Source organism: Pyrus communis, chromosome 6, assembly GCF_041283825.1.
Source record: "Pyrus communis isolate YQ-2024b chromosome 6, ASM4128382v1, whole genome shotgun sequence".
NCBI lineage: Eukaryota > Viridiplantae > Streptophyta > Magnoliopsida > Rosales > Rosaceae > Pyrus > Pyrus communis.
The window spans coordinates 24,588,097-24,615,273 of NC_142570.1; the positions used below are offsets into that span (position 1 = coordinate 24,588,097).

Below are 27,177 nucleotides of genomic sequence, written 5' to 3' on the forward strand. Positions count from 1 at the left end.
CAACTCTTGACAGTGGGACTCTCCACGGATTCTGGCACCTCATGTGTTTAACACAATATTTATAATATTGGCACGAAAATTAACGTTAAATTATAAGGTAGCAGGAAGTCCGTAAAGAGTCTCACTTTGAGAGTCTTCTAAGCATTTCTCATTGCATTTAAATCTTAATAAATTTTGGTCTCTCAGCCTGAGATTTTGGAGGAATACACTCAAAACCACATTAATTCTATGGATGTCCACTAAAACTCCATCAATCTCAATGAATTTTAAACTCTTTAATTGACAACATGACTGATTTTCGCACTTCTATTTTCTCTTTCTGCACGTTCTTATTTACATGTCCATCAATTTTCATTTGGTTTATTCAATCCAATAGCCAAAAATGAACAAGAGCGAACAAGGAGAAAATAGCCAAATAGTTGTGAGGACCCCCTTCTCTTTTGACAAAAGGCATTGAGCTGGACCAGCATGCCCTCTTATTACATGCTACATTCAAGGGATAGCGGAGGAGAGATTTTTCTCGAGCATCATGTATTCAAGCGGTGCTTCACATATATCATAATATAAGTGGAGGTAATGATAAATATTTTTTTCATGTCCATCCATTTATTTTACGGTATGTGGAAAACCAAAAAAAAAAAAAAAATTGTCATTGAGGAGAGAACGCCAAAGTTATTCTACCAAAACCTTTATATACACAATACAATACAAAAGGAAAAACATCAGCATTCGTTTCCCCATCCACTACATAAACACTACCTACAGTTAAAACTCTACATATGTAACATTACAACTACTAGCTCTATCATGGGGAAGGAAAACAAAACAAACAAACAAAAATACCATGTTCCCACATCCCCCTACATACCAATCTACCACTACCCAGCAACTAAACATGATGCGTGCAACGGTGAAGAATGCCAACTCCCTCTTCCACCTGTTTTTCTAGTATACATGAATGTAAAGGTTTCTAAATTTTTAAGTTTAGCCTTACATTCTGAACATTTACTGATATCTTTAACTTCTGCTCTTCCATATCCTTCAAAACGGCAAGTAGCTTTTCTCTGTATGCTTCACATTGCTGACTTGAAATTTCCAACTCAGCTGCCAACCTTTCAATTTTCTTGTCCTGGTCCTACAACATTCAAAAGAAGGGACAATAATCAGTTGAAAAAGATGCGTATGTACTAAGTGCAAGGCTAGAAGAAAGCAACAAACAAAATCAAATGCAAGAAACAACAAGAGGAGGTAGGTAATGTAGAATTGTGTGAAGAATTTTGGACTTGGAAGTGGGAACAATTTCCAAAACCATTCAGTATCACTAATCAAAAGACAGAGTATACCATCCAAAAGTCTATACAAAAACAAATACCCAAAATCTAAAAAAGAAAGAAAAAAAGGGCATCCGTGCTTTAGAACCTTTTCCTTTTTCGGTCTGTATGCTTTTTAAACTAAAAATCTACCAAAAACCAATGACCCAATTCCCCTCAAAGTTTCACTCAATTCCTATCAAATTAATATGTGCATGAAACGTAGTCTACGCTTCTGCTTTAGAAACAAAAAACTACTTCCTAGTATATTTTAAATATCCCAATTTATCTTCTACAAAAAAAAAAAACAAAATGCAAATTTAAAATGATATCTCAGATATCATTTCAGATTTTTTTTCGAGAAAAGACCTGCATCAAAAGAAAAAGAGTAAGGATCTATACTGAAGAGATACACAGAACATTGAGTACATAATTATGTTTTGAAAACAAACAACAAAGTTTTACAATGCAGAGACCCAGCAAACAGAACCCTCTTCCGACTTCCAGGAAAATAACTTACCATGGTACAAGACTGAAGTTTCTGACTGCAATTTACTGGGGTATTCTGTACAATTGCAAGACCATGCTTCTTTGCTGCAGCAACCTCATTTGCAGCTTCGTGAAGAGCGTCCATTGCCACATTATAAACATGCACAGATTCAGCCCCTTCTTCTATATATTTGATTGCTTCCCTGCGTAGATTATCATACCGAGCAGCAGTGGAATCTTGAGAATCATTCGGCAATCCAAGAGTGTTCTCATCCCATACAACTCCACTTTTGGCATTTTTTGTCCAACGTTTTAATATATAGTGTGATGGAAGTGTAAGAACATTGGTTACTCGGAAGACTGCTAATATGTGCCTACATATAATGCCTGAAAACTCAAACAATTGGCAGCTGCAACGGGCTTTCTTCTCAAAAACATTGAACTTAACAGAGTGCATCTTGTGGTCTTCCCCAAATTTTGCCACCCGATACATGGTTTCTGATCCTGTATCATCAACCACGGTTGCAGGATAAGCAAGCGTCTCGACTAATTCCTCTTGGAATTTCATGAATATTATCCTTGTATAAAGTTTGGCAGCTTGTTTTTCCATTGGAGATGGCGTCCTCAGAATTGGAGAGCTGTTCATTGTATCATAATCTGCCTTTACTTCCCTTTCATGGCGAGTGGCAATTGCTTTTTCATACTGCTTTATCAGCACCTGAATGCTAGTCGATGCGTTTATATAGCCATCAAAATATGAGTTTATATTATCACTTCCTTGGGTTGCTGACATCTCACCAAAAAATGTATCCTGGAGAAAAACTGGCACCCATTGTTGCCGAGCATTGTATATTGACTGAAGCCACTCATTATCCCCAAGATCATATCTTTGAACTAAGGACTCCCAACATGACTCAAATTCCTCAATTGTCTCTGTCACATTGATGCACTTCAGCAATTCAGCTTCAAAAGTGGGGTGTGAGTGGTATATGTCGGACAATTTCTCCTGAGCTTCTCTGAATACGTTCCATTTACAAAACCGGTGGCGAGTTCTGGGGAACACATGCACAACAGCAGCTCGAATGATTCTATCCTGGTCTGTTGTGAGTGAGACAGGATAGCGGCTAGACATTGCAGCTAGCCAAGTCTGGAAGAGCCAAACAAATGAGGACTCTGACTCATTAAGGAGTAATGCACATCCAAATAAAACAGGCTGTCCGTGATGATTCCACCCGGTAAAAGGGGCAAATGGGACACGGTATCGGTTTGTCCTATAAGTTGTGTCAAATGTTACAGTGTCTCCAAAGTAGTCATAATTCATTCTCGAATTTGCATCAGCCCAGAAAATGTTTCCCGTCGAGTTCTCAAAATCACCCTGGACAGCACAAAAGAAATCAGGATCCTCGACCTGCATTCGCTTCAAATAGTCAAAAACGACCTGACCCCCACTCCCAAGAGTTCTCTGCCTGCTGCTACTCATATAGTTCTGGCAATCAACTTTTGTGAAACCAACGTTATTAATTCCACCTGACTCCTTGATAAGCACAGACATCACTCCACTAGGACCCATGCCAGCCGCTTGAAGGGTATCAATCAGGCTTCGAGCAGGACCAGAGACATGCCTATGCGAACGGAGACAATGCACCCTATCCGGAGGCACAAGCTCATGGTTATGTTCCTTTACCAGCTTTGAAACAGCCCATCGTCCTGAAGTCTGTTTCTTGACGGTCATCTGTGCTTTACAACCAACTCTAGTAACCGTACGCTGGCGCTTGGACCTATTTTCACCACCGTCGCGGCGAAAGCCTTCACGGGAGCAGACAATTTGGCGGCATATGATGGAGCCATCGCGACGGGAGCGCTGGTAGACGCTGACGCGGGTGCTGAAACCAACTCGACGGGCATAAGAATTATAGAAAATGCGGGAGGCCTGTTCAGAGTCGAATTCCATGCCCTCATAGGGTTCAAGACTGGGGTCCCCATCCCCATTAGGGAAATCATCACGAGACCTAGGAGAATTGGAGGGTTGAACCAAGTGATCATCGAAAATATCATAGCTATGATCAGTGTGTTGTAAGTGGAGGGCGGTGGCGGCGTCATCTTCTTCGCCAAATTCCGCCACTTGGTTGTCAGAGTCAATGTTGAGAGGCTCAGAGTCCATCGCTGAATACAATTTATCTAGTCTCTAATTTCTGCAGTAATTTGGATATCATCTTCAACTAACTATGTGAAAATTAAAACCCACTGGCAGTCTACATCTACAGCCTACAGGGGTAGTGGAAGAGAGAGAAAGCGAAGTAACTGACCGGAGAGAAAGAGAGAGAGAGAGAGCTTCACTAAGCAACAGGAGGAAGATGTGGGAAGTCGCAGTTGCAGGCGAGCTTCAAAGGACCAGAACACCGCAGCTGATATTCAAGTTTCTTAATTTAGGGTTTTGCATTTTTGATGGAAATGTGAGATGAAACAAAGTAAAGAGCTTTGCAGTTTCGGTTGAGTGTCTGACAGTCTGATGAGTTTGAGAGAGAGGGAATTTCGGGGGGTTTGAGTTGGAGGGTTTTAACACGAGTTTTTCTCAGTTCGGAGAGGACAGTTTTGGGTGTTAGAGAGGAAGATGGAAGTTTCTTTCTCTTGTGCCGTGGTTGGTAATTATCTTTAAGGGGCCGTTTGTTTCGCCGGGCTATCTCGGACTGGATTAGCTTCAAGAACTAAGCTGGACTGGCTTAGACTAGACTAAACTGGACTAACTTAGTGAAGCGTTTGGTGCAGTATTAGACTAAGAAGCTGGATAATAACAAATTCTAATATTATTTTATTTAATATATAAATTATTACTATTTTATTATGATCTTATCTTTTTCTCCATCTTTTCCTACCATTTCCGTCCCACTCTTTTCCTCTTCTCTCATCGTCCCACCCTCCTCCTCTTTTTTTCCTCTCAGACCTCTTTCAAACTCCTTATTGATTCCAGTCTCTATTTCTCTGTCCTCCCTCCCTCTCTAGCTATGTGTTGTTCGAACGGAACCTCACGGCTCCAATTTTCTCGAAGAGTTGTAGGTTTCCCGATGTGTTTTTTGGCCAACCCTCATTAAATTGGATGAAGTTAGCACCGCCAAAAAATTCATCACCATCCCTGGATCGAGATCTTAGCTTTGCATGCTCGAATTTGTCATGGATTTGAAGAAGCCCAAACAGGCCGAGACTTCCAGGCCATTTTCCGACCACATTTTGGCCTCGATTCAAGTAAAATCGTAATCTTGTCACTCTCAGCTTCAATTTGGTATATTTTATATGAAAGTTGGTTGTGAAATGGATCTGAAAGAGAGTCGGGAAGTTAATGATTGATCTAGGTGATCGGCGATGACGAGGAGTCTGTCGGGAGTGGTCGTTGAGCATGACAAGGATGAGAAATAGAGGATAGTCTTAGCTAGTCCCATGGTTATTGGGGGGTCTCACTAAGACCTCTTAGTGAAGGGTTTTGTCCATGCTAGTCCCCTTTAGTCTCATTAATGTTAGTCCCAACATGGAACAAACACAGTATTGGACTAATAGCTAGTCCATTCCAATCCAGTCCGAGTTAGTGAGGGCAAACAAACGCCCCCTAAATGATACGCAGGACTGCGGTCTACTTGATTACCTGGCTGCCTTACATTACATTACATGCCCACATCCTGGGATTTGGATCCTCTCCTGAGCCTAAGGAGAGGATCCTCCTGATCAAGATACGTGGATCGTTAGATTTTTATCGAACGGTTACAAACAGGATGTCCCTTTAAAGTTATAATAATTATAGTCGTCGGATGAAAATCCAACGGCCCATGTGTCTTGGTCAAGAGGATCCTCTCCTTGGGCTCAGGAGAGGATCCAAATCCCACATCTTGGAGAGAGGATCCTCGTTGGATATCTGGAGTCCTCCAATCACATCCATTCATTATATATCATGCGATCAATTTTCGTCATGTACTGTTTATATTCAATTTTAAATAAAAAAAATTTACAATAATTTCTGACCGCACGATATACAATGAACTGATGTGATTTGAAAATCCCCGAGATCCTCACAAAGAGGATCCGGCAAGAATCCTCAAGGCACATCCTGCCACCAAACTTTCTTTCACTTCCAATTTTGGAATAGATTTTTAAATGTGTCTGAAACACAAGATGTGGTACACAATACACCAAGTGTCACTATCTAACTGGTGAGATACTCTCCACTTATATAACGACACGTGATGTATCACTTTTGCTTTTGACACAATTTTATCCTATTTTGGATATGAGAATGTTTGGATTAAGAGAATAAAAATATTTGGGATATACGAGATTAGTCCCTTTTTCCTAGACCTTATGGTCCAAGTAAGTTGTGACCGTTGTTTCTTTGAACAGTAAAATTGAGGAGAACAGGAATATGTATGATATAATGTTGAAAGTGTTCATTATTTTTGTTTTGATAACATGAGCATTGCAACTTTTCTTCTTTAGCACCCAAGTCGTCATTTAAAAGAGTTGAATCCAAAACAAGGGCCATACAACTACTCCATCATAGCGCTAGTAACAAGCATCATTAGACATATTTTTGCTTAAATGATATTTGGTGCTAGCAACAAACGGATATTGAAGTTGATGTGAAGTGTACCTAGAAAGTGTGGAATTTGATGGTAGTAGGGAAAAGTATGTGTTGGCATGTGAATCAAGACATTCTTTTTAAGAAGAATACGAAGACATTGGGCGTTTCTTCTTATGCTTTTTGTGTGTAAATTTGCGGGTTTGTTGGCCCGGTTGCAGACAAGGTTAAGCTGGCGGAGGAGGAACGTCCACCGGCATGTCTCGAAATATCAACTACTTAACTTGTACACTGTCAAGTATACCAAGCGAAGTCTGTCTCTCTTAAGGCTAAAGAAAGAACATGGAACTGGTGTCAACGTGACAGGAGCACAAAACAATATACTTTTCCAAGTGGGAGTGGAGCTAACTGTCATCAATGTAATGCAATAATACTAAGAAAGAGCTGAACCCAAAAGAAACCTTAGTGACTCACAAACATCATTTCATCCGTTCGAAAATTTCAAAAGTACAATCCTCAGTACTTATTTTACAGAAAACAAAGTTGCGTCGAAAGCAAAAACAAAACCTGATTATTCCAGTAATTCCACGGTTGGGAACCTACACTTCCGCATACTTGGCCAAAAAACACTAGACATGACGATGCCGAAGAAATTTAGAATTCAGCGTACAATAGTTATCAGCACCAGTAAAGGTCTATTGAACACTAAGTATACAATCAAAGGGTCGATTGGCCATTGATAGGAGATGAGGACATAACCGAGAGGACTTCTGTCACAGACGCCATCACACTCAAAGCTGCTTTCAGAACCTCTTGCGAGCACCCAGGCTTTACAATGGTTCGAATCTGAAGCAAGACAAGACAAGGAAACCATGAGAACTAAAGTCATGAATGCAATACAATCCAACCCGACCAAATTTAACAGCATTCATGCTTAAAATGTAACACAAGGTCCTGCTTATCCATCCTCTCATGCAGATTTTCAACTATATGAGACTAGCATTCTCACAAGATTCACTATAGTTTCCCAATGTGTATGTGTAAAACAAGAGATTTTTCAGTGTGTCAGGAACTCAAGTTTCCAACCAATTGTATTATGACAGTGTACCGGGCCGTGTTCCCGGCTTGTTAAAACAAAGAAAACAGCACCGAGAGACAAGAGTGTGTATCATTTTGAGTACCTTGTCAAGATACTCCTGCAGTTTCTTGATACGCCCCATGTAATCCTGGTCTTCAACACATAGTGATACAGCCTTAGAATCGGCACCAGGACCATCAAACTGCAGAGGCCCTGGGTTTCTGTAGATATCATCAAGCAGGAATTTTGTTGCATTTTGCCTCAACAACCTGCAACCAAAGTCAAAAGGCACAGTGGAATCAGAGATGACTATTCATTCTCAGATTAACATTTTGAGTTTGATATAAACAAGACCCAGATTGTGACTTACTCATATGCTTTGCCTTTCAAATCTACAGTAGCGGGATGAATAGCTGGTTTTCCAATTGAAGCAGTCCCAGGATTTTGAGCCCAACGCTTAACGGTCATCATTGCCTAACAATGTCAATCAAATCCAGTCAGAGGAGTCAATGCCCCAAATCAATAAAACACCCCAAGGAACCATAATATGAAAATTAAAAAAAAAAAAAAAACCGCATTATAGAAAAAGAAATTCGTACGGTAAGTGGAGCAGCACCACAACGCCACTTATTCGCAGGATTCCTCAAGTTAGTTATAGTTGCCATATAACCATTCAAACCAGCTGCGAGAATATGGTAGCCAATGTGCCCTAGAACCTGCAAGGGCATTAATCACATTAAAAAGAAGCATAATAATAGAATAAAGGCTGAGGAGACGAAGCATCCTAGACAGTAACATACATAAGCATAGTCACAATCGAACTTTGATGGTAAAGACCCCCGAGCCTGATAACCGAAGAAGTGGCATATAGCATTAAATTTCTTCCCCTTGTATGTGCCCTCTTTCTGCTCAAATAACCAAACACATAAGCAATAAAAGTTAGTGAATAAACACATAGAACTTTCTTAACTCAATCTACTAAAAACTTTCTGCCTATATAGAGAACAAAGGCAGAAAATACAAATATACATCAGTCACATCACCGAGATCTGGACATGCACATACAAAAACTGTTATCAGGAACAAATGTAAATGAAATACAGGTCCTGTTGGTTTTCTCAGAGAGAGAGAGAGAGATCATACCTGACGCTTATTCATTTCCCCCTCCACAAGATGTGCAAGAAGTTTCTCTGTCTCAATCTGTACATGAGAAAAAAAAAGGAGATCAAGTATCTATAGATGAGTAATTCCATTAAGAAAATATGGGTAAATATGCAGCCAATTACCTGGGATAGTTGCGCAGAGTCATCTGATTCAGGCAAAAGTAGTAGCTGCAACAAAAAAATAAAAAATTGGACCGTATTATTGACCGAGATCAACTAAATGACAGCCATAAAAGTGTCTAGACAACTTTTCTTTTCTTTTTTTCTGGAAACCTCAGGACAAGCAGCAGAGCTGTGACCTGTTTCTTGATGAATGGTGGCAAGAATTCAAACAACGCAGATGCCCAAGGTGAAAGTTGAGTACAAATTTTATCGGCAGATACTCCTTGCCTGTGCAAACCATGAATTTCCTGCAAGGAAAAAGACTCCAGTATGAGCATATAAAGTTATAAACTAAGGCCAATATTACAAGGAATAACCACGGGAAAAAAAAATTGCTTTTCCAGTGAATGGAAATCAAATGCATCACCTAATGGTATAATGATTCTTGAATAAAACACAAAGAAAGAAAAACGTCATTGGAAAGTTGTCACGTGTGGGAGAGAGGAAAAAAATTTGCACGAGTTACCTTCAAGAGGGCATACACCTCAGGAATGCTTTCTATGAGTCCTTCAGGTAATAGGATGACACCATGATTCTTGTCTGAACAAGATGAAAATGAGTTGGGACAGGAGCATAGAGACATAAAACCCCACAATGACAAGAAAGCAACTGAACTTATTTCAAACCTTGTGCTGCACGGGCTTCCACTGCATCACAAATTTGTGTTGCAATGTCAAAAAGAGTTAGCTTTGATGCCGCCACCTCCTCACCAAGAATAACCTGCAAAAAACATATAATTTAATATTGAAAAAAATAACTCAGGAAAGGTACAGGATTTTAATGACATTTAGATTAAATCAGCCGTGGACAACGAATGCTGACCAAATTCGGATGGGACTGGAGGGTGCACTCCAATGCAACATGTGATGCCTTCCGGCCCATGAGTCGAATGAAATAATAATACTAGAAAAAGAGATCCACAGGAGGTCAGCATAAAGAAAGTTGTGGTGCACAGAACTAAAATAATATAATAAAAGAACATAACAGAGACTAGGGAATGACAAGTTCACTCAGAAGAAGCAAATTACATCAATTCACATACATTACCTTCTCTGCAGAAAGAGCATCAGTGCACATATTGCTGATTAATTGGGAATTCACCTGAGTAAAGGAGAGAGTATAAAATTCAATTCATATAACTATGTGCAACAATGTACAAAAACCCAAACAAGACTACATGGTTATTCTATGACCAGCTAAAAAAATTCAAACAGTCTTTCTTTTTCAATTGGAAAGGAATCGACCAGTGTTACACAAATACTGAGGAAAAAACATGGAGTCTAATAATAAATAACAAACATTCACTTTTAAAGTAACTTAAAAAGACCCACCAAAAAAACATAAAGATGATAGTAACAGGAAGCTGATAAAGCTCCCCCATCCCCCAAAAGAGTCCCTTTCTCTTGCAGATAATAAGGGTCAAAATAATTTGACTTGTACCTTACATATTGTATCAAAACCAACATTTGCTTCGACGAACTGGTTCTTAAGATCTCCATTCAAAGTGACAGGAACACCAACCACCTGCAAAAATTAAAAAAATTCAATCAATATTGCGGTACCACGTATCTATAACTTACATAAGGTGCGATGTCGACAGCTACAATACAAGAGTAAAATATAAACTACAACTACATTGCAACATACAAAAAGAACCTCAGTAAACAATTAAGTAACGATACAAAATATCATGTGAAAAGTACCTTTGTTGAGCATTTTGCTTCCGCAAATGTCTCTGCAAGCTGGGCGGCATCGGTATTTGATGTCACACCTTCAAGAAAACCAACTTAAGAATTAATTTAATCAATTAAAAGCACATCAACCAACTACCAAAATCATAAGGCAAGTGGCTTGTAGCTCAGTTGGTTAAAAGCATTCGCCCTTGCATTCGAGGTCTCGTGTTCGTATCCCCCTCCCCATAGTTTAATGTAGAATATCCTGTTGTTCGTAGAAAAAAAACTACCAAAATCATAAGCATCAATTACCTCCAATAATGACAAGGCCATCCAATTTCAAATCCTTGCATGCGGTAAGTGTAGCGTTGACTTGCTCAACTGTTCTAATTTGGTCTTTTGTCCTTCCCAGCAAATCATAACCACCTGGTAAAGCGAAATCATATCACAACTCACAAGTTTTAACAATAAAAAAAGTATTCCTCCACACGGGAAATTATCTTCCTATCGCTACCTACCTTGGTTTTTGTAGGTTGCAAGAATTTGATCTGTTATCTCAACAGTTTTTTGTGCAAACAAACCTTCAGAACCCCCTGTTAACAGATAAAAGTGTGTCATAAGTAAATGTCAACTTCCTTAATGAGTGAGAAATACAAGATTCCAGAAAAATCAACAACAACTAATCAAATCACTTTACACATACACAAAACAATAACCCAATGCAAACAACAGAAAATCTAGATACAATGACCAAAACGAAAGAAGTGTGTACCCAAAAACCCAAGTAAGGTATTGTTAGGGTTGTGAACTTTTAGAGCGTTGTGAAGACCCCATATGACATTATGTCCTCCAGGTGATTGTCTCCCACAAAAGACAACTCCCACCCTGTTCAAATAGAAGAAATTGAATACTTTAGCAATACTTAAAAATATTTAATTCCATTTATATCGTTGAAATAACTCAAACACCACCACCAATGGGGTGGGAAGTAGTATAATTATTACACAACTGGTTATAATTGCAACAGACGTGCATACCTAACAGGGGGATGCTCAGTAATAACCTGAGCACCAGGGACTTTGGCAGTTGCCCTGAGAAAGTGAGCCAAAGGCTGACCGTAAGTGTGGGGAAAGTAGCGACTGATGGTGTTGGAATCGGTGGGATCTAAAGATGTGGTTGTATCACCAAATTCAACCCTCACGGTAGCTCCCTGCGAGATGACAATGTATAACAAACAAACATGACCATTAGTAAAAATCTCAACTGTCGGGGAGTAAGAGATGGATTCACCAGTCACCCCATTAAAACATAGTCGATCAACCGCGGAAATCTAAACAATTATGAACGGAAATACTCTAATCAATCAGAGTTGCATAGGAAATACACTTAAAAAGTCCGTTCTTATAGTATATCAAGTCAAACAGTATTAAACTTAAGTCAAACATTCAGATATTTAGAGTGAGGTAGCACGGTAACGCCATGGACATGATTCTTATGTGTAATCGCATGATGGATAGAAACTCTAAGACTAAATCATGCTACTACTGTATCAAAAAACCATGCTACCAAAAATTCAAAGAAACAGTAGCAAATCTGCAACAGTTACTGAGCAGGCAATGTAAGTAACAAATACCAAATCTGCAAAAACACAATATAATCAATAATAACCAAAACAAATCAATTCAGCTCGATTCAATCCTGCCAAAATAGATCCAACTGTAACTAGATCCAGAACTAGAAAATTAAAAGTAATAACGACAGAATCGAGGTATTTAAATATATATATATATATATAGAGAGAGAGAGAGAGAGAGAGAGAGAGAGAGAGAGAGAGAGAGAGAGGGGAGGGACCTGAAGGCAAGGAGGAAGCTCGGGTTGGTATTGGGATCGGTGTTTCTGAAGATCAGAGAGCTCTCTGGGAATGCCGTAGTCGGAATCCATGGCGCCGGTCGATTTGGAGAGAGAGAGAGAGAGAGAGAGAATTTGGTGGGTGTGGTGTTTGGTGTAAAGCAAAACTGCTGCGGTGAAGGTGATGACGGGTCTTCAAAAGACGGCTTTTATAGAGCGCCAAAAGGGCCCGGCCATTGGCGATACTACCAACCCGAAACCTTCACATCTGCTCTCCCCGTTTTTAACTCCAAATTCCCCTGCTATTTTTCTTTTATTACGGCCTTGCCATCAGCTGTGTTTTCTGATCGACTGATTTGCCCCAACTTTCTTCTATCATAATTCTCGTCCATTCCTTTCTCTGATTTTGTAACAACTGAATATTTTAAGCTTATTCCCCCAAAAAAAATAGTAAGGCATGATTCACGGAATAATTATTATCAAATCAAGAATAAATTTCTTTCTTGTTTGGTCTTTTATCGATATAATTTTTTTTAATTAAATTTATCACTTGATCAACTCTTCAATGCTCAAAGATGCCTTATGTTTGAATATTCAAAGAACAAATCCCACAATGATAGGATGAGGGGCTTGCATAGACTTATAAATAAGTGAATTACTCTACATATTGTCAATTCGTTTTATGGTGGAATCGAACTTTCTTCATGATCTTTGACTTCTTATTGGAGGGTCAAGTTTTGGTTTTAAAATGTACCTCTAATTATACTTTGCATTGTGCTATTTCCCACCTCCACTTTTTACCTCTCGCACAGTCTTGTTAATTTTTGTTTGTTGAATTTCTTCAATTCATTTGGTCTAGTGGCCGAAAATTGAGAGGAGTGTGTGAGAAATAAAAATGTCCACATACCCTATACTTTTTGACTTGTCGTTGCAATCCCTTCTCCCAACACGTAAGCAACTTGCATGAGTCAGATAGAGTATCACTAAAGTAGTGTTTGTGGTTTGTTGTATTGATGATGTAAATTTTGAAAAAGATAAGGGGCATTTTTGTCTTAAAATGTTAAAAATTTGTGTCCCACGGACGTGGAACAAGTCGTTCCAGGGGGGAGGCGGAACGAAAAATCATCCAAAACTTGTCTCGTGGAACAGTGCATTCCACTCGTTTTAGGCGTACTAAACATGGGACGGGAATGCCTCATCCCACTCTGTTCCATCCCATCCCACATACCAAACGCGAACTAAAGAGTTTTGTGTCAATTATATAAAAACATGCATAAATTTTTGTCTAAAACAACCCTTCCCCCCTATTGCACAAGGTTTTGCCCAAACCAATAAATTCAAAAATATAAAATTTATAGAGATATAAAAACGAGAGAAAAAGTTAAATTAACTTTTCTATCATCATGTACATAGGTCACATTATACGTAGATCTTTTATCATGTGTTTTTATATATACTAATCTCCCTAAATAATTAGGTTGTCAATTTCTCGCATGCCATTCAAGTTTACACCCTCGATCGCATCTTGTTTTTATTGGTGATATAATCTTATCTGTTTTCCTAATACAAAAGCATACTGGTGACATAATCCTCATCTACTTTTCTAATACAAAAGGCTAAACAACGGTTTTTGTTATGAGGAATTGTATTACAAACACAACGCAACAATACTTTATTATTATAGAGAAAGTAACAAGGAGCCGTTGGGGTTATCCAAGTGGTAAAATTGGTATAGTCGGTTGATTTTTAGGGTTGGAAACTCTAGAATATAATTAAAAAAATATAAAATATTACGGTCTGATGATATTATTTTAACTTAAAAGTGAGATGTTTTAGGTTCGAATCTCATAAATGATGAATTCGGTACAAAATTAAACTACTCATTATGTGGTTTTACCGAACGCTCCTTCCCATTAATGTTAAAAAATATCGATGTACTAACAAAAATATAAAGCAAACAGAGGATATGAATAACTTACGATTTTTATATAATTTTATCATGATTTGCACGATTTTATATAATAATATTATTATGATGACCCCCCAAGTCCCAACACGTGTTGTGTTGCAGCACTAGTTATATAATGATCGAAATTGAAAGAAGAAAATTTTTGAAGATTAAGATGAGGAGTTGTGGGCGCAAACATACGATATGAGAAAGGTGAGAGGCTAATTTGATAAATGACAGATCTTGGTCAGACCGGACATTGACCGGAGGATGGAAAATGGAAGCATCTTTATGCGCACTTTCGATATGAATATCCTGTCAAGGCTATTCCAGTAAATTCAAGTCCGCCCCCTGTCTTACCAAACCGCATGTAACTGAAAAACAATGCTGTGCGCGCTCGCACTGGATCTCCCACCTAACACCCTCTCACGCACGCCTAAGAACGATAACATTAGTTGGACTTGGGCCTTCAAATATAATGAATGCCCGAGCCGAACTCAAGTTTATCTCTAGTTGTCTCGTAAAATTTTTGAGTTGTTCAAGCCGAATATATGGGTTTGTTTCTTAATTGAGCTGAACCCGGTACGAGTTTAAACTGTTTCGAGTTGACTTACAACCCTAGTTGCAGCAACAACAACATTGATGTATTTTCCTTTTTCTGTTTTGTCTTTTGGGTTTTTTTACTCGTTTATGTTGTTGCTGTCCTTTCTTGACATTTCATTTTAGGATATAAATGATTTTGTTTAGTGTAAACAGTAGTTAATCACCATAAACAATAAAAATCGCTAGTAGATAGAGTGGGCCTTAATGCCCGGTTTAAGTTTTTGGGCCTCATTACTCAGAATGAGTTGTTAAGCCTTTAGGCCCAGTTCTAACAAACAAACAAAATGTGAAAATGCTAATAGTTTTGGAAGATCGATTTCCTCAGAAAAAAGGGCGTTGGAGTGTCGCTCACGCTTTGGGCTTTAACTGCCTTCAGCGACTCCGCCTTTAAACCCTCTCTCTTTCCGTGTATTTTTCATCAGACCCATCACCGCCTTTTCCTTAGCTGCCGTTCCGTGCCGCCAAAGTCCGTCGTCGCGAAGCGTGGCTGCCCAAAGACCACCGAATCAGAGAGCTTACTGCTGTAAGTTCCTCTTCTGCTTTTTATTTCTTCTATTTGATCGCCTAGTAGTGTTGTTGATGTTGTTGTTTTCGTTATATGTCTGAAATTGAAATTGTCATTGAATTTATCTCTGTGATTGAAGGCTTATTATTCTCAATCTCATTCATCCGTTCATGTTAATTGCGTACTTGCATTATGCAGTCGGTCATTCAACATACTTAATAATTGCTATGCAGAATTTAACTTTGTAGAACTTTGTAGAATTTTATGGAACTCCACAGATCAAATACTTGAAAGTTCAATTTTTATTCTAAGAAGTAGAAAGTTCTATGAAGCCAAGGAAAATGTAATTTTAGGAAGGCATGAACCGATTGAAATAACAGTTAACGGTATTTGTGATTCTCGCAATCTAAGCCAAGAAAAAAAGTAATTGTATAAAGCTCAGGTCGGACAGGTTGTGTTTTACATTGATTCATTTTAATTGTGTTTTTGGATTAAACAATACATAGCCTTGCTGAGGTATGTTTAATGTGGTATCATATTATACAATACATTCTTGAACTGTGTGTCCTTAAATCTTATACTTACAAGGTGGCATTCTGATGAAGATTATGTTGAGGACTTGCAAATTTTAGTCGCTAGTTCATATACAATATGGATCATGTAGAGGAGTTACATTTCAGCTGTTAGATGAGCTGTTTATACAGAGGCTATTATGCATCTACATGATCCATATTGTATATGAACTAGCGACTAGAATTTTATATGGATCATGTAGATGCATAATAGCCTCTGTATAAACAGCTCATCTAACAGCTGAAATGCAACTCCTCAATTTGAATCTTCATTAAACAGCCCTTTTTTGCACTCATGCATTTGTGTGGATTCACAAAAGAGAGCCGTATCTGTACAATAAGCCTGAAAGAGTATTGATGTAGTGTTACTTGAAAATAAAAGTATGTAAGGTTGGTCATTTGCTTGGCCATAATCAATATGTAGCTGGTCTTTGTTGTTTAGTGGAAGCTTGGCCAAAAGGTTTGAGCAGAAAGCCACAATGATTTTCTACATACGGAACATACAAAATAATAGAAAACTGGGCACTGATATTTCTCTAAATCAAAAACTTGGAAAATAAAAGTGGATTATGGCTGCTTTTTCACACCAAGATATATTTGTGTTTAAAGAATGAAATTGAAAATGTAAATGAATTTTTGATGTCTCTTGTAGTACTTCAGGAAGAAGCAATGTTAGTTCTCAGGCGGAAAAGAAAAAAAACTTGCTTGGATGGTTGATATTTTTTTATTCTTAACTTTTATCTAATAATGCTTTGTGAAGAGAGAGATATTTCAGTCTCAAGTAGTTTCAGTAGTCTAAGTCCTCTATGAGGTTTTTAATGTTCTGTTAATGTAAACCCTACATGATACGACATTCTTATCACCATTTTAAATTCCCTTACATAGCATTCTGTTTGTAATTTGGTTCCTTTGTTTGAGGGTAGGTGTGACATCCCACACCGCCTAGGAGAGTGGATCTTGTAAGCCTTATATGTATATTCCCATCTCTACCTAGCACGAGGTCTTTTGGAAGCTCACTGGCTTCGGATTCCATAGGAACTCCGAAGTTAAGCGAGTTAGCGCGAGAGCGATGGGTGACCCACTGGGAAGTTCTCGTGTGAGTTCCCATAAACAAAACCGTGAGGGTGTGATCGGGACCCAAAACGGACAATATCGTGTCACGATGGAGTCGAGCCCGGAATATAGTGGGGGCTCGGACCGGGATGTGACAGAAGGTAAATGAGAAAACTCTTTGAATGACTAATAAATTCTTTTTATGGTACTTGTCTGGGTTGATTGTATTTTTTATTTATTGTCATAGTATTGCTTGTAAGTTTAATGCATGTATCACCTTAATCACTGCTATTTTTCTTTAATCAAATACAATATAATCAATTCTCAACATGATTTTATTTTTTTGTCCTTCTAATATGCAATTACTGTAGCTCTATTAACTAAGGTATATAGTTGACATCAAATTTTGATCATCCCGTTGACGTTACATTCAGGAGGTTTTGAGGAGCCATGGGGAGTGTTTTGTCTTCCACTACAGAAAATCCTGACCCGCCCTCGCCCAACTCAATGATTCCCACTGATTCTCATAAGGCTGGCTCACCACCAAACTCATCAAATCCCCACATGGCCGATTCAGATTCTAAAACCCCAGACGACCAAAATCCAAAACATTCCTTAGACCCCCAATTGGATAACAAAACCCTAGAAGAAGAGAAGCGTCCGGAAGATGAAGGGCAATCAGAGAATGTTATGGAGGAAGAAGAGGAAGAGGAGGAGGGAGAGTGTGGCTTTTGCTTGTTCATGAAAGGGGGAGGGTGCAAGGAGAGTTTCATAGCTTGGGAAGAGTGCGTTAGGGAGTCTGAGAAGACAAAGGAGGATGTTGTTGAAAAGTGCTTTGAGGTCACCGCAACATTGAAGAAGTGTATGCAGGCTCATTCAGATTACTATCTGCCCATTTTGAAGGCTGAGGAGGCAGCTGAGAAGGAGGTTGCCAAAGAATTGGAGAAAGAAAAGGATTCTGAGAGCTCGGAGAAAAATGCTACTCTGGAAAATACGGATCAAAAGGGTAGAAGTTCTAGTGAAAAAGGAGACAATTAGAGAGCGAGGTGCCTTTGTCAATTGGAAATAGTATACAGGACAATTGAGATTGATATTTTCTGAAACTCCAAATCTAACCACTATGATGGGCGGTGATTGAGATTTTTTGTAAGCGGCTTTAGTTGCTGATATATCATGTCTCTTACTTGACTTGGGCTCTAATCTGACCACGTTCTTGTTGATCATGTTGTTTGTCTAATCGAAAAATAAGTGTTGATTTGCTCGTGTTGTCATACGAGTTGAAAATCTTTGCGTATATAAGCAGTCATTTGAACTAATTCTGTTTATTATAATTATGATGCGAGTAAGCAATCGTGTCCAAGTTTGTGCGCCTTCCGTGATACCCATTGAGCTCTTCATAACGCAACAGTTGAAGGAGTTCCACGTTAAAAATATAACCCATTAATCATAGCGCAGGCTGGAATCCTCTGCGGAATTCCTCAAGATCTGCCTCCGAAATCACAAACTAGCCTGGAGGTAGAAGCCGATGCCTCAAAGAAAAAAAGATCATAGATGCTATGATGACCATTGTATACAATCACCAAGAAATGAAGAAAGCATAGTTGAAGGATTCCCATATCAAAAGTCTAACCCGTTAATTATAGATGCTAGTTTTACAGAGTCTACTCGATAAAGGGCCCTCTGCATCTCAAATAGTAATAAGTTAATAACTACAACCAAAACAAGACCATAACACCAAAATAAAATAAACCAACCAACGAACCAGCAACCTTAAGTTATTAACATTAGAGGAGGGAGAGTAGAGTTCACGTAAACACTCAGGAACCAAGGCAACCCACTCTGTTTCATCTTTGTCCTTGACGATTTGCATCTCCTACTTTTAGAAAAAGATCGGAGTTGAAACATCTTACTCGACCCCCCTCTTGGCCTTTGACCCACACTTCCTAGAGCTTTGTTTCCGTCCACGTCCACGTTTTTCAGTGGATGTAGATGTAACAGCAGGGTCATTAGAGTTCGAGGCAGAGCAAGGAGGCACATGATGTCCAGGCACCAAAGCAGGGAACCCAACAGCAGGAGTTCCAAAAAGAGCACAGCAGACTCCTGCTTTGAGGCCAAACCACCATGTCCATGTCGATATGTGTTGTTCATCTGCAAACTCAACCGTAAAGCATGATTCTCCGCGTAGCAGCACTGGAGCAGATTCCCCAGTCTCCTGCATTCAGCTTCAAAATACTTGCTCTTAATCTCCAGATCCTTCACATACATCTTTCTCCTCTCCCTTGATCTCACGGCCGCATCCTTGTTTCTCAACTGCCTGGAATTTCAAACCACATTCGCTACTATCAACGCTATTATCATAATTAACCTACACACAGTTATAATTCAACCAATAACCTATTCTTTTTCCAACCCGGTAATCTTGCTTATCTCCTAATCCTCTTGAAAGGATTCACTTACTTAGCATACAAAACAGACAACATGCAATAAATTAACACAAACACAGTAATTTAATAACAACAAATTAAGAATAAGTCAATCCGTAAATTTTATCGGCATTACACCACACATTCTATAATTTAAACGCAATTCTCCCATTTTTACTTCGACACAAGTTAAGTAAACCCTAAAGATCAGATTTACCGATATAAACAATAACAACAGGCATGGTAAATTAAAGGTACCTTCTCCTTTTCTTGGAGATAGGATCGTCGTCGGCGTCATCTGTGAGCGGCGAGCGGTCGAATTTGTCTTTGTCGGAACCGGGGAAAGCGTTGGAATCGCCGTCAGTGGAAGGCGAGTTGACGAGTATATCTGCCAAAAATTGGTCGTAGTACTCGTTGTTAGCCGGTCCCGATTCCGCCAAAGGAACCTTGTTGGCGTCGAAATCGTCGTCTTTCATCAAAATGGTCTCGATCGCGCCGAGCAAATCCGGGGATGGGTTGGAGGGAGGGTCAGGCTCCTCCACCGTTGAAGATGGCGAAGAGGATGATGATGGCGGTAGCGGCGTTGAACCGGTCGCCGTGACGGGTGGATTTGGTAACTGAAGGACATGATCCAATCCATTGGAAATAGAGGCGTCCTCTAACCAAAGATCCCAATCGATTTCATCCAGAAATCCAACATCAGCTTCCAATTCCATAAACAAGGAAGCCGTTGATATCTAATCTAATGATAATCCTAAATGCCGACTCCTAAACGTAAAAGCGTAGGGGATAATTATAAAGGGCAGCAAGCGACACAGACAGCTGTTGGAAACGCGTTCTAATTCGGACTAATCTTCGCGAGTAAGGAAGCCACGTAGGATTTAAGGCGATGAAATCACCACACCAATAGGATCACGCCATATAGGATTTAGACCAAGTAGTATTTGGTGGCCTCCCGCTCTTTCCTGGAAGGTGCTTCTCTTTATACAAGTGAAATCCTCTAGAACAAGGACGACTAACAAATCGAAATTTAAAGTGTCTCAAAATTATTATTTGAGTAAAATTTAAGTTTTCTATTAATAAAATTAACAATTTCATCTCTACTAATATATTAGAAGCTATTTAATTCAATTTGTCGTCATTTAAGTACTACACTTTTGCGTCACAAATCTAAAAAATAATACTATTGTAATTTTAACTATCATCAAGCTTATTAAATACTACAAAATGTACTCTCCAAAGCGTATCACATGCAAGCCTCATGACTTAAATTGACAAAAAAAAAAAAAAAAAAAGATGAAATAGCTTCAAATCTAATTGTAGTGCTGAAATCAATTGTTTGTAAAGAGATTAAGGACTCATGAAGACACTCGTGTCTAAAGCCAGCATGATTCTAGGACCTAAATTTCAATGCGAACTTCCCGATGCTTACAAAATAAATTTATGAGACAAAATATATTACAAATGTTTTTATAGGTCAGTCGGTAAATTGGCTATAAAAAGGAGTAAATTGACAATATAGGGAAGTAGATGGGTTCGTTTGGATGTACTTTTAAAATGACTGTAACTACTTTCTGAAAAAATGTTTTTGGATTCTAAAAGAGTGTTTCATGCAAAAAAACACTAGTTATTTGTTTTTTATAGAAAGCATTTCATGTGTTTTTTTTCAGAGTTTACTTGCATTTATACTAAAAATTGGTTGAAAAAATATTTTCACAACAAATGTTTCAACTATTTTAAAAGTAATTCCGAACAAACTCTATATGACTTGTGGTGCTAGGGTACTTTGATCTTACTGCACTGCAAAACTACTTGACATTTCAGATTTTACACGAGTCCCGAATCACAAAAGTAGAAGATACAATGAAATTATAAATATCATGCCCAAGGGATGTTGATCGAGAAGCTAAATTTGATAATATGAACACACTCAAAATCTTCCTAATTCAACTCTACCACGTTCGGCTGGACCGACCTGTTTAAAATTTTAAACGTTCGTTTATTGATTTATTCATGTCAAATCTTTGCACAAGGGTCATGCTAATCTTCCATGGATCCGGATCGTTTCAATTTTATCGGACTTCCCTCAAAGAAACAAACCACGATTTGTTAACCGTTCAATCCCGAAAGTAAGTGGAAGAAGGGCGAAATCACAACAAATCTCAGCCAGCCTATACGCAAAAGTATATTGGAGATTCAAATGAGGAAATCGTTTTATCGTCTTCATGTAAGTTGTGTGTGCGTGGGTATACATATATGTATAAACTCTATAACACTCACTACCAACAACATTATAAGGCCATCAACAAACAGCATTGCATTTGCAATTGCACTTGCACATGATCGATCGAAGTTCGAACGATCAATCATCCCAGACAAATCAAATCCTGCCCTATTGTGAACACGAAAGATTCCTTGAAACAAGAAACCAGAATAACGTGTACAAAATAATATTTTTGTGTTTATGATTTTGGGGTTACGATCTCTCTCTAATTTGGTCCTCTGATTCTATCTTCGTAGGGTGTAGGTTTGTGGATGAGTTGTTGATCCAAAGGGCCGTCGGGGCTTGATCTAAGGATGAACAATTGATGAACGGTTGAACACTTTCTTCAAGGGCCGTCGGGGCTTGATCTTGAATAATGGTTGTATGGATTTCTTCAAGGGCTTTTGGGCTTGATCTTGAAGGTTGATGGATGAGCGGATCTTCAAGGGCTTTTGGGCTTAATCTTGAAGAACGATTGGATGTGTGGATTTGTTGAGGTTGTTGATCCAAAGGGCCGTTGGGGGCTTATGCTTAGGATGAACGGATGAACACTTAACACTTTCTTCAAGGGCCGTCGGGGCTTGATCTTGAGTTGGTGGAAGTTCTTCAAGGGCCGTTGGGGCTTGATCTTGAAGGAGGATTTGACGAAGAAACGAAGAGTGCTTTCTTGATCCTTCGGGATTTTCTTGAGAGCTTTAGAACTTTAAGGCTTCAAGGTTTTGGTGTGTAGAGAAATGTATTTGTGAATTGGTTTTGGTGTGTGTTGGCTTTTCTTGGGAATTTGGATGGTTGGAAGCTTTGGAGTTTCAAAGCTTCAAGGATTTGGGGACTTCTCTTCCAATTTGGGAGTAGAGAAATGTATTTGTGAATTGGTTGATGCCTGATACCTTGATGGAGAAGCCTATTTATAGGCTTTGAGAATGAATCACCACCACAAAATATTTTTTTCCTTTCCAAGCACCATTGCCTAATTTTCCCACTTAATGTAATATTGAAATTGAAGTGGTGTAACTTATGGCCTAATTTCCCACTTAATGCAATATTGAAATTGAAGTGGTGTAACTTATGGCCTAATTTCCCACTTAATACCATTTTAAACTTGAAGTGGTCTAACTTATGGCCTAATTTCCCACTTAACACCATTTTAAACTTGAAATGTGTATGCTTTGTCATTGCCCAAAATGAGAAGAACTTGCTTTGATCCGTAATGGATTGAAGTGTGCTTGCTTTGTCATTGCCCAACATGAGAAGAAAAACTTGTTTTGATCCTCAATGGATTGAAATGTACTTGCCTTGTCATTGCCCAAAATGAGAAGAAAAACTTGTTTAGTCCTTCAAGGGTATTTCTTCCTATTTTGTTGAGTCACACGCCATGTGTACAATTTGTACAACACGTGGCGTATGCCATGTACGCCTTGACACGTCAAAACTTTAATGCATTGGTGAGCATTTGTTTTACTGAAATTTCGATGTCTACACCTATAATACTCATTATCCTAAGCGCGGCCTTTCTAATTTCAACCTGTAACTGCTATCTGCTTGTCCACGACACACAGATTACTTGAATAGCCTAAATTTGCGCTCGAGCTTCAGAAATGCTATCGACAACACCTTCACCTAAGAGAGGAAAAATCAGTCAAATATCAAATATCATCATTCAAAAGACTTGCAGAAAAATTCAAAGGAGAATCTACACCAAACACCAAGGCATCTGTCAACCCTGCAAACCTCTCACTCATTATTTTCAGCTTCCTCATCGGCGCAATGTTGAATAAATCAAATAAATTGCTCATCCTTCATTAGAGCTTTAATGCAGTAATATTATGGTTTTTTTCTCCTGTGGCCAAAAAACTACTGCCTAGAAACCGTTAAGTCAAATAGAAACTAAGCATATGTAACTAGTGATCACTGTTTGCTAGACCGATTAATCTGATATGTATATTTATGTGACAACCATCTATTGCCCACAAACCAAAGGAGCCCCTAGAGCTGGCCTACGCTAGACCTGGCATTTTGGACCCGACCCGACCCGTTAATATTAGTATTTAGGTGGATGCTTAACAGGTCGGGTCGCTAACGGGTGAACCCGACCCAAACCCAATAAATCCGACCCGTTTACAGGTCTAGCCTACGCCATAGCTAGTTAGATCAATCCATCAACTCGCCATTTGACCTGTTTCTGAGCAGTTTTCCTGTTCACCTACACCATTCTCAGAGATACTTTATCAGACCCTAAATCATAAGCGGAAAGATTATTAGATAAAAGAGTGGGCAAAGAAGATGAAAAATCTGACTTGAGCATAACATCAGGAGAGGAAATCTGAACGATGCTCTCAGTCTGTTAAGTACTGAAATCCATGTACCTGGACACCTACACATCCACACGGCATTAAAAATAGCAGGACCAATGCTTTCTAGCCAGAAAGTGATACAAATGATACTCTAACAAAGAAAGAATACAAATGCTAACCTATCCCACCATATCATCGGTGTGCTGAGAATCCAATTTAGATTCATCATTGAACCCAGCTTCTTCTCAACTTATGATTGGTAGATCACAGAACAAACCCCCGACCTACGAATCTATAACAAATGGGATGCTATAAACTAAATAGCAATGTCCTGTAAAATTTGAAAGGGAAAAAAAAAAAACAACAAAATAACCACCTAGCTGTGTGATATACGTACTGCATTCGCAGTGGAATTCATCAAAACTAGTGTCTCCACAAACAAGTGTTTTACGCACCACTACTAGCTGTAAAGACAACAAAGGAAGCTATATTATAATCAAATTGACTGGATTACTTGAATACGTTTCAGAAACCAACGACTTTTGATATCAAAACAATCTAAAACAGAAATATTTAATGGGCAAGGATTATTATGCCACTTTCAGTTTGTCATATCTTCATGGAACTAAAACAGACATAAAGGTTGCAGAACATAGTATACAATCCAAGCCAGAAAGGAAACACATGCATAAGTCTAGAACGACTTATATGATTACCAAAATTACAAGAGAGCATGCAGAAAGAAGGGGACGGGCAGCGGGAGACAGAACAAATTTTTGTTACTCAATGCAAACAAGCAAAATTGCCCACCGTTTGCACATTAAGCTTTCAAAGAATCCAGAATGATCACCTCAAATGTTTTCCAGAACAGAAAATTCCAAATTAAAACCTACCAAACTCTATACAAGAAAACTCCTACGAGCTCTTGACAATTGCAATTTCACATTGACACCTTTAAAGCCAACCTTACTCGTAATGCCTGATTCCAATTGAGCTAGGGACAAAAAAAGGGGCCTCATATTGGGAAGATCAGGCATGGGCAGTACTAAAAAATACTTTCTAAATCTTTAAATAAACACATATTTTTATTACATCTTGATCGATCTTCCAATCAAAACAAGACAAGATCAAATTTTCAGCAGATTTATGCAAATCTAATATCATGTATATTGAAAAGTGATGCATGAAATACGATAAGGATTGCGAGCGAATGAAATAATAAGCATCTGCGCTCGTCTGCAACCTAGTCAAGTAATCAAACAAACATACAGTCATTAATCACACTTAGCCCCTACTAAATAGTAAATACTAATCAATCTAAACAACCAAACAAGAGAACTGACAGTAATACATTTGAGTTTTAATTGACACAGATACAGAAAGATTTACCCATCAAATCAACCAATCCAAATGAAAAATCCCAATGCCAATGCGCTTTCATATCACTCACTGCTTCTCCTCCCTTTCTCGATTCCACTGCTCAATCCTCGCTCGCCGTTCCTCGCTGCCTTCCCTCACCGCCACGGGGCTCCTGCTCCTGCTCCGCCTCGGACTGCTGCCGTGTCTTCTCCTACCACCGTCTCTGTCACGGTCCCTGTCGTACCTGTCCTTGCTCCGTCGCCCATTCCCGCGATAATCACGGTCCCGATAGTCCCTCTCTCTCTTATCGTACTTATCGTAGTCCCTGCTCCGATGCCTTGGGCTCAAACTCCGGCTCCGGCTCCGGCTTATTCTGTAGCCCCGGTATCTCCCGAAGAGCCTCCTCCTGAGCTCCCTCCCAATCAGCTTGACGTGCATGAAATTACAATATCCCCCTCGGTTGCAGCTGTTCTCCTCGAACTGGCGGCACGTGGCTTCGCGAAAGTCGGTCACCGGCGAGAAGTCGGCGATTATGGGCCGACCATTGTAGAAGCGGCCCTGCAGCGCCTGAAGAGCGGCGGCGGCCTGATCCTCCTCCTTGAACTGGACATATACGTTGCCGATCATGTGATCGGCGAGGTTATCGCAGACGTTGAGGCTCTCGATCTCGCCGAACTTGGTGAGCTCCTCGAAGATGTCCTCGTAGAAGTCCTCGAAATGCTCTTGGATCTTGCGCGGGTCGAGGGGCTGGCCCTGGGAGTCGACGCCGGGGGTGATCATGTCGGGCCGCTGGTACATGTTGGACAGCAGCAGCGTGGGACTGATGGTCGGGCGGTTGTGCAGGCGAGAGCAGCGGTCACCGTGGCGGCAAGCGCCGATCTTGAAATAGAAGGGGCAGTTGACGCGGTCCTTCTCTGTGCCGAAGATGGAAGCCAAGTGCTCCGCCATAGTAAATGGTACAGGGGTTCCGGGTAACAGATGTCGACGGGCCCTAATTGCCAATTGGATGATTGAATTCCGGAAGCTTCGATTCGACGCTTCGGACCCTTCTCTAGCTTCGCTTCACAGCCGCTTACGATTTCGACATCTGATCTGATCATCTGATGCTAAAAGGATAAATCCTGTGCTGCAATGACCGCCGTTCGCTCCTTTTTGGTCAATGCATCACGACCGCGCACATCTTGACCAAATAGGGTTGGATCGATGGCACGTCATCTACACACAGTGTCCAAAAATGAATAAAATCTACGAAAACAAACGTAAGACCCTAATTCCCGATAACAGATTTTTGTTAATCCCTACCAAAAAAGTGTGATATTTTCGGTAGATTTCTAATGGAAAAAGTGTGGTGTATATGTGCGCCGTTCCATTTTTCAGGTACTTCTGAGTTAGAGGCCACTGAAAAATTGCACAACTTCGATTTGTGCCATGCTCAAACCTTATGCGATGAATGTAAAAGCATGATGGTAGTTTGGATAAGTAAAAACAGTGTAATAATTTTCTAGTTTTTGTCCATTTTACTACCGCCCCCTAAAGGACTGGCACGAGTCCTAATCCTTTTGAAAACCAGCAAGCCCAAATGTCATATCATGATTCATGTAGCCGAAGCAAATAGACCTCTCAGATAATTTTATTTGGGAGATCTATCTTACTCGAACACCCTAATTCTATGTCAGTGCAAGCTTTTGTAGGATGATCCTCACCTACTTGTCAGAACGCTCACTAAACTTTCACAAAACGAGAAAGTTTACATGTTTTAGATAATATAACAATCTATCTTTTATTCTAATCATATTTCTCTTTTTAATATTGAAAAAGACCTCGCTAATGAATACAACTGCAACCGCTAGCTTCATTGCAGGTCTCTTTTATCAAC

The 27,177-nt window shown here is 39.4% G+C and overlaps 5 protein-coding genes across 11 annotated transcripts; 1 reads left to right on the forward strand and 4 right to left on the reverse strand.

The window, feature by feature from the left end:
* Positions 1 to 672: 672 nt before the first annotated feature.
* LOC137711346 (protein FAR1-RELATED SEQUENCE 5) lies at positions 673 to 4,443 on the reverse strand. 2 transcript variants are annotated; one of them, XM_088696122.1, is made up of 3 exons: positions 4,106 to 4,421; positions 1,831 to 3,991; positions 673 to 1,135 (listed from the first exon to the last, which is right to left on the reverse strand). In XM_088696122.1, exons 2-3 carry the CDS (start codon positions 3,958 to 3,960, stop codon positions 971 to 973), a joined length of 2,295 nt encoding a protein of 764 aa, XP_088552248.1. In that variant the 5' UTR covers positions 3,961 to 3,991; positions 4,106 to 4,421; the 3' UTR covers positions 673 to 970. The 2 variants fall into 2 exon arrangements, with proteins under 2 accessions (XP_088552248.1, XP_068306674.2); XM_068450573.2 differs by having other exon boundaries at positions 1,831 to 4,443.
* Positions 4,444 to 6,826: 2,383 nt separating this feature from the next.
* On the reverse strand, positions 6,827 to 12,647 carry LOC137709885 (Phosphofructokinase family protein). Its single transcript, XM_068448865.2, has 19 exons — positions 12,288 to 12,647; positions 11,474 to 11,646; positions 11,209 to 11,321; positions 10,955 to 11,029; positions 10,749 to 10,862; positions 10,467 to 10,534; positions 10,204 to 10,287; positions 9,811 to 9,864; positions 9,586 to 9,666; positions 9,390 to 9,483; positions 9,230 to 9,303; positions 8,901 to 9,011; positions 8,725 to 8,769; positions 8,582 to 8,638; positions 8,239 to 8,343; positions 8,038 to 8,154; positions 7,809 to 7,912; positions 7,542 to 7,707; positions 6,827 to 7,206 (listed from the first exon to the last, which is right to left on the reverse strand). The coding sequence occupies exons 1-19, from the start codon at positions 12,375 to 12,377 to the stop codon at positions 7,078 to 7,080; spliced, it is 1,854 nt and encodes a 617-aa protein (XP_068304966.2). The 5' UTR covers positions 12,378 to 12,647; the 3' UTR covers positions 6,827 to 7,077.
* A 2,499-nt stretch (positions 12,648 to 15,146) lies between these two features.
* Positions 15,147 to 18,165, forward strand: LOC137710836 (uncharacterized). 2 transcript variants are annotated; one of them, XM_088696128.1, is made up of 3 exons: positions 15,147 to 15,358; positions 16,836 to 17,126; positions 17,400 to 18,165. In XM_088696128.1, exon 3 carries the CDS (start codon positions 17,416 to 17,418, stop codon positions 18,001 to 18,003), a length of 588 nt encoding a protein of 195 aa, XP_088552254.1. In that variant the 5' UTR covers positions 15,147 to 15,358; positions 16,836 to 17,126; positions 17,400 to 17,415; the 3' UTR covers positions 18,004 to 18,165. The 2 variants fall into 2 exon arrangements, with proteins under 2 accessions (XP_088552254.1, XP_068306074.2); XM_068449973.2 differs by lacking the exon at positions 16,836 to 17,126 and having other exon boundaries at positions 15,149 to 15,358.
* Positions 18,166 to 18,552: 387 nt separating this feature from the next.
* On the reverse strand, positions 18,553 to 20,340 carry BZIP60 (basic region/leucine zipper motif 60). Its single transcript, XM_068449971.2, has 2 exons — positions 19,647 to 20,340; positions 18,553 to 19,279 (listed from the first exon to the last, which is right to left on the reverse strand). Exons 1-2 carry the CDS (start codon positions 20,102 to 20,104, stop codon positions 18,736 to 18,738), a joined length of 1,002 nt encoding a protein of 333 aa, XP_068306072.2. The 5' UTR covers positions 20,105 to 20,340; the 3' UTR covers positions 18,553 to 18,735.
* A 1,222-nt stretch (positions 20,341 to 21,562) lies between these two features.
* On the reverse strand, positions 21,563 to 26,479 carry LOC137710669 (splicing factor U2af small subunit B). Of its 5 annotated transcripts, XM_088696124.1 has the most exons (5): positions 25,332 to 26,478; positions 24,319 to 24,406; positions 24,122 to 24,234; positions 23,131 to 24,022; positions 21,563 to 21,780 (listed from the first exon to the last, which is right to left on the reverse strand). In XM_088696124.1, exon 1 carries the CDS (start codon positions 26,247 to 26,249, stop codon positions 25,389 to 25,391), a length of 861 nt encoding a protein of 286 aa, XP_088552250.1. In that variant the 5' UTR covers positions 26,250 to 26,478; the 3' UTR covers positions 21,563 to 21,780; positions 23,131 to 24,022; positions 24,122 to 24,234; positions 24,319 to 24,406; positions 25,332 to 25,388. The 5 variants fall into 5 exon arrangements, with proteins under 5 accessions (XP_088552250.1, XP_088552249.1, XP_088552252.1 ...); XM_088696123.1 differs by having other exon boundaries at positions 23,131 to 24,234; XM_088696126.1 differs by lacking the exons at positions 24,122 to 24,234; positions 24,319 to 24,406 and having other exon boundaries at positions 23,131 to 23,268; positions 25,332 to 26,479.
* Between the last annotated feature and the right edge of the window lie 698 nt (positions 26,480 to 27,177).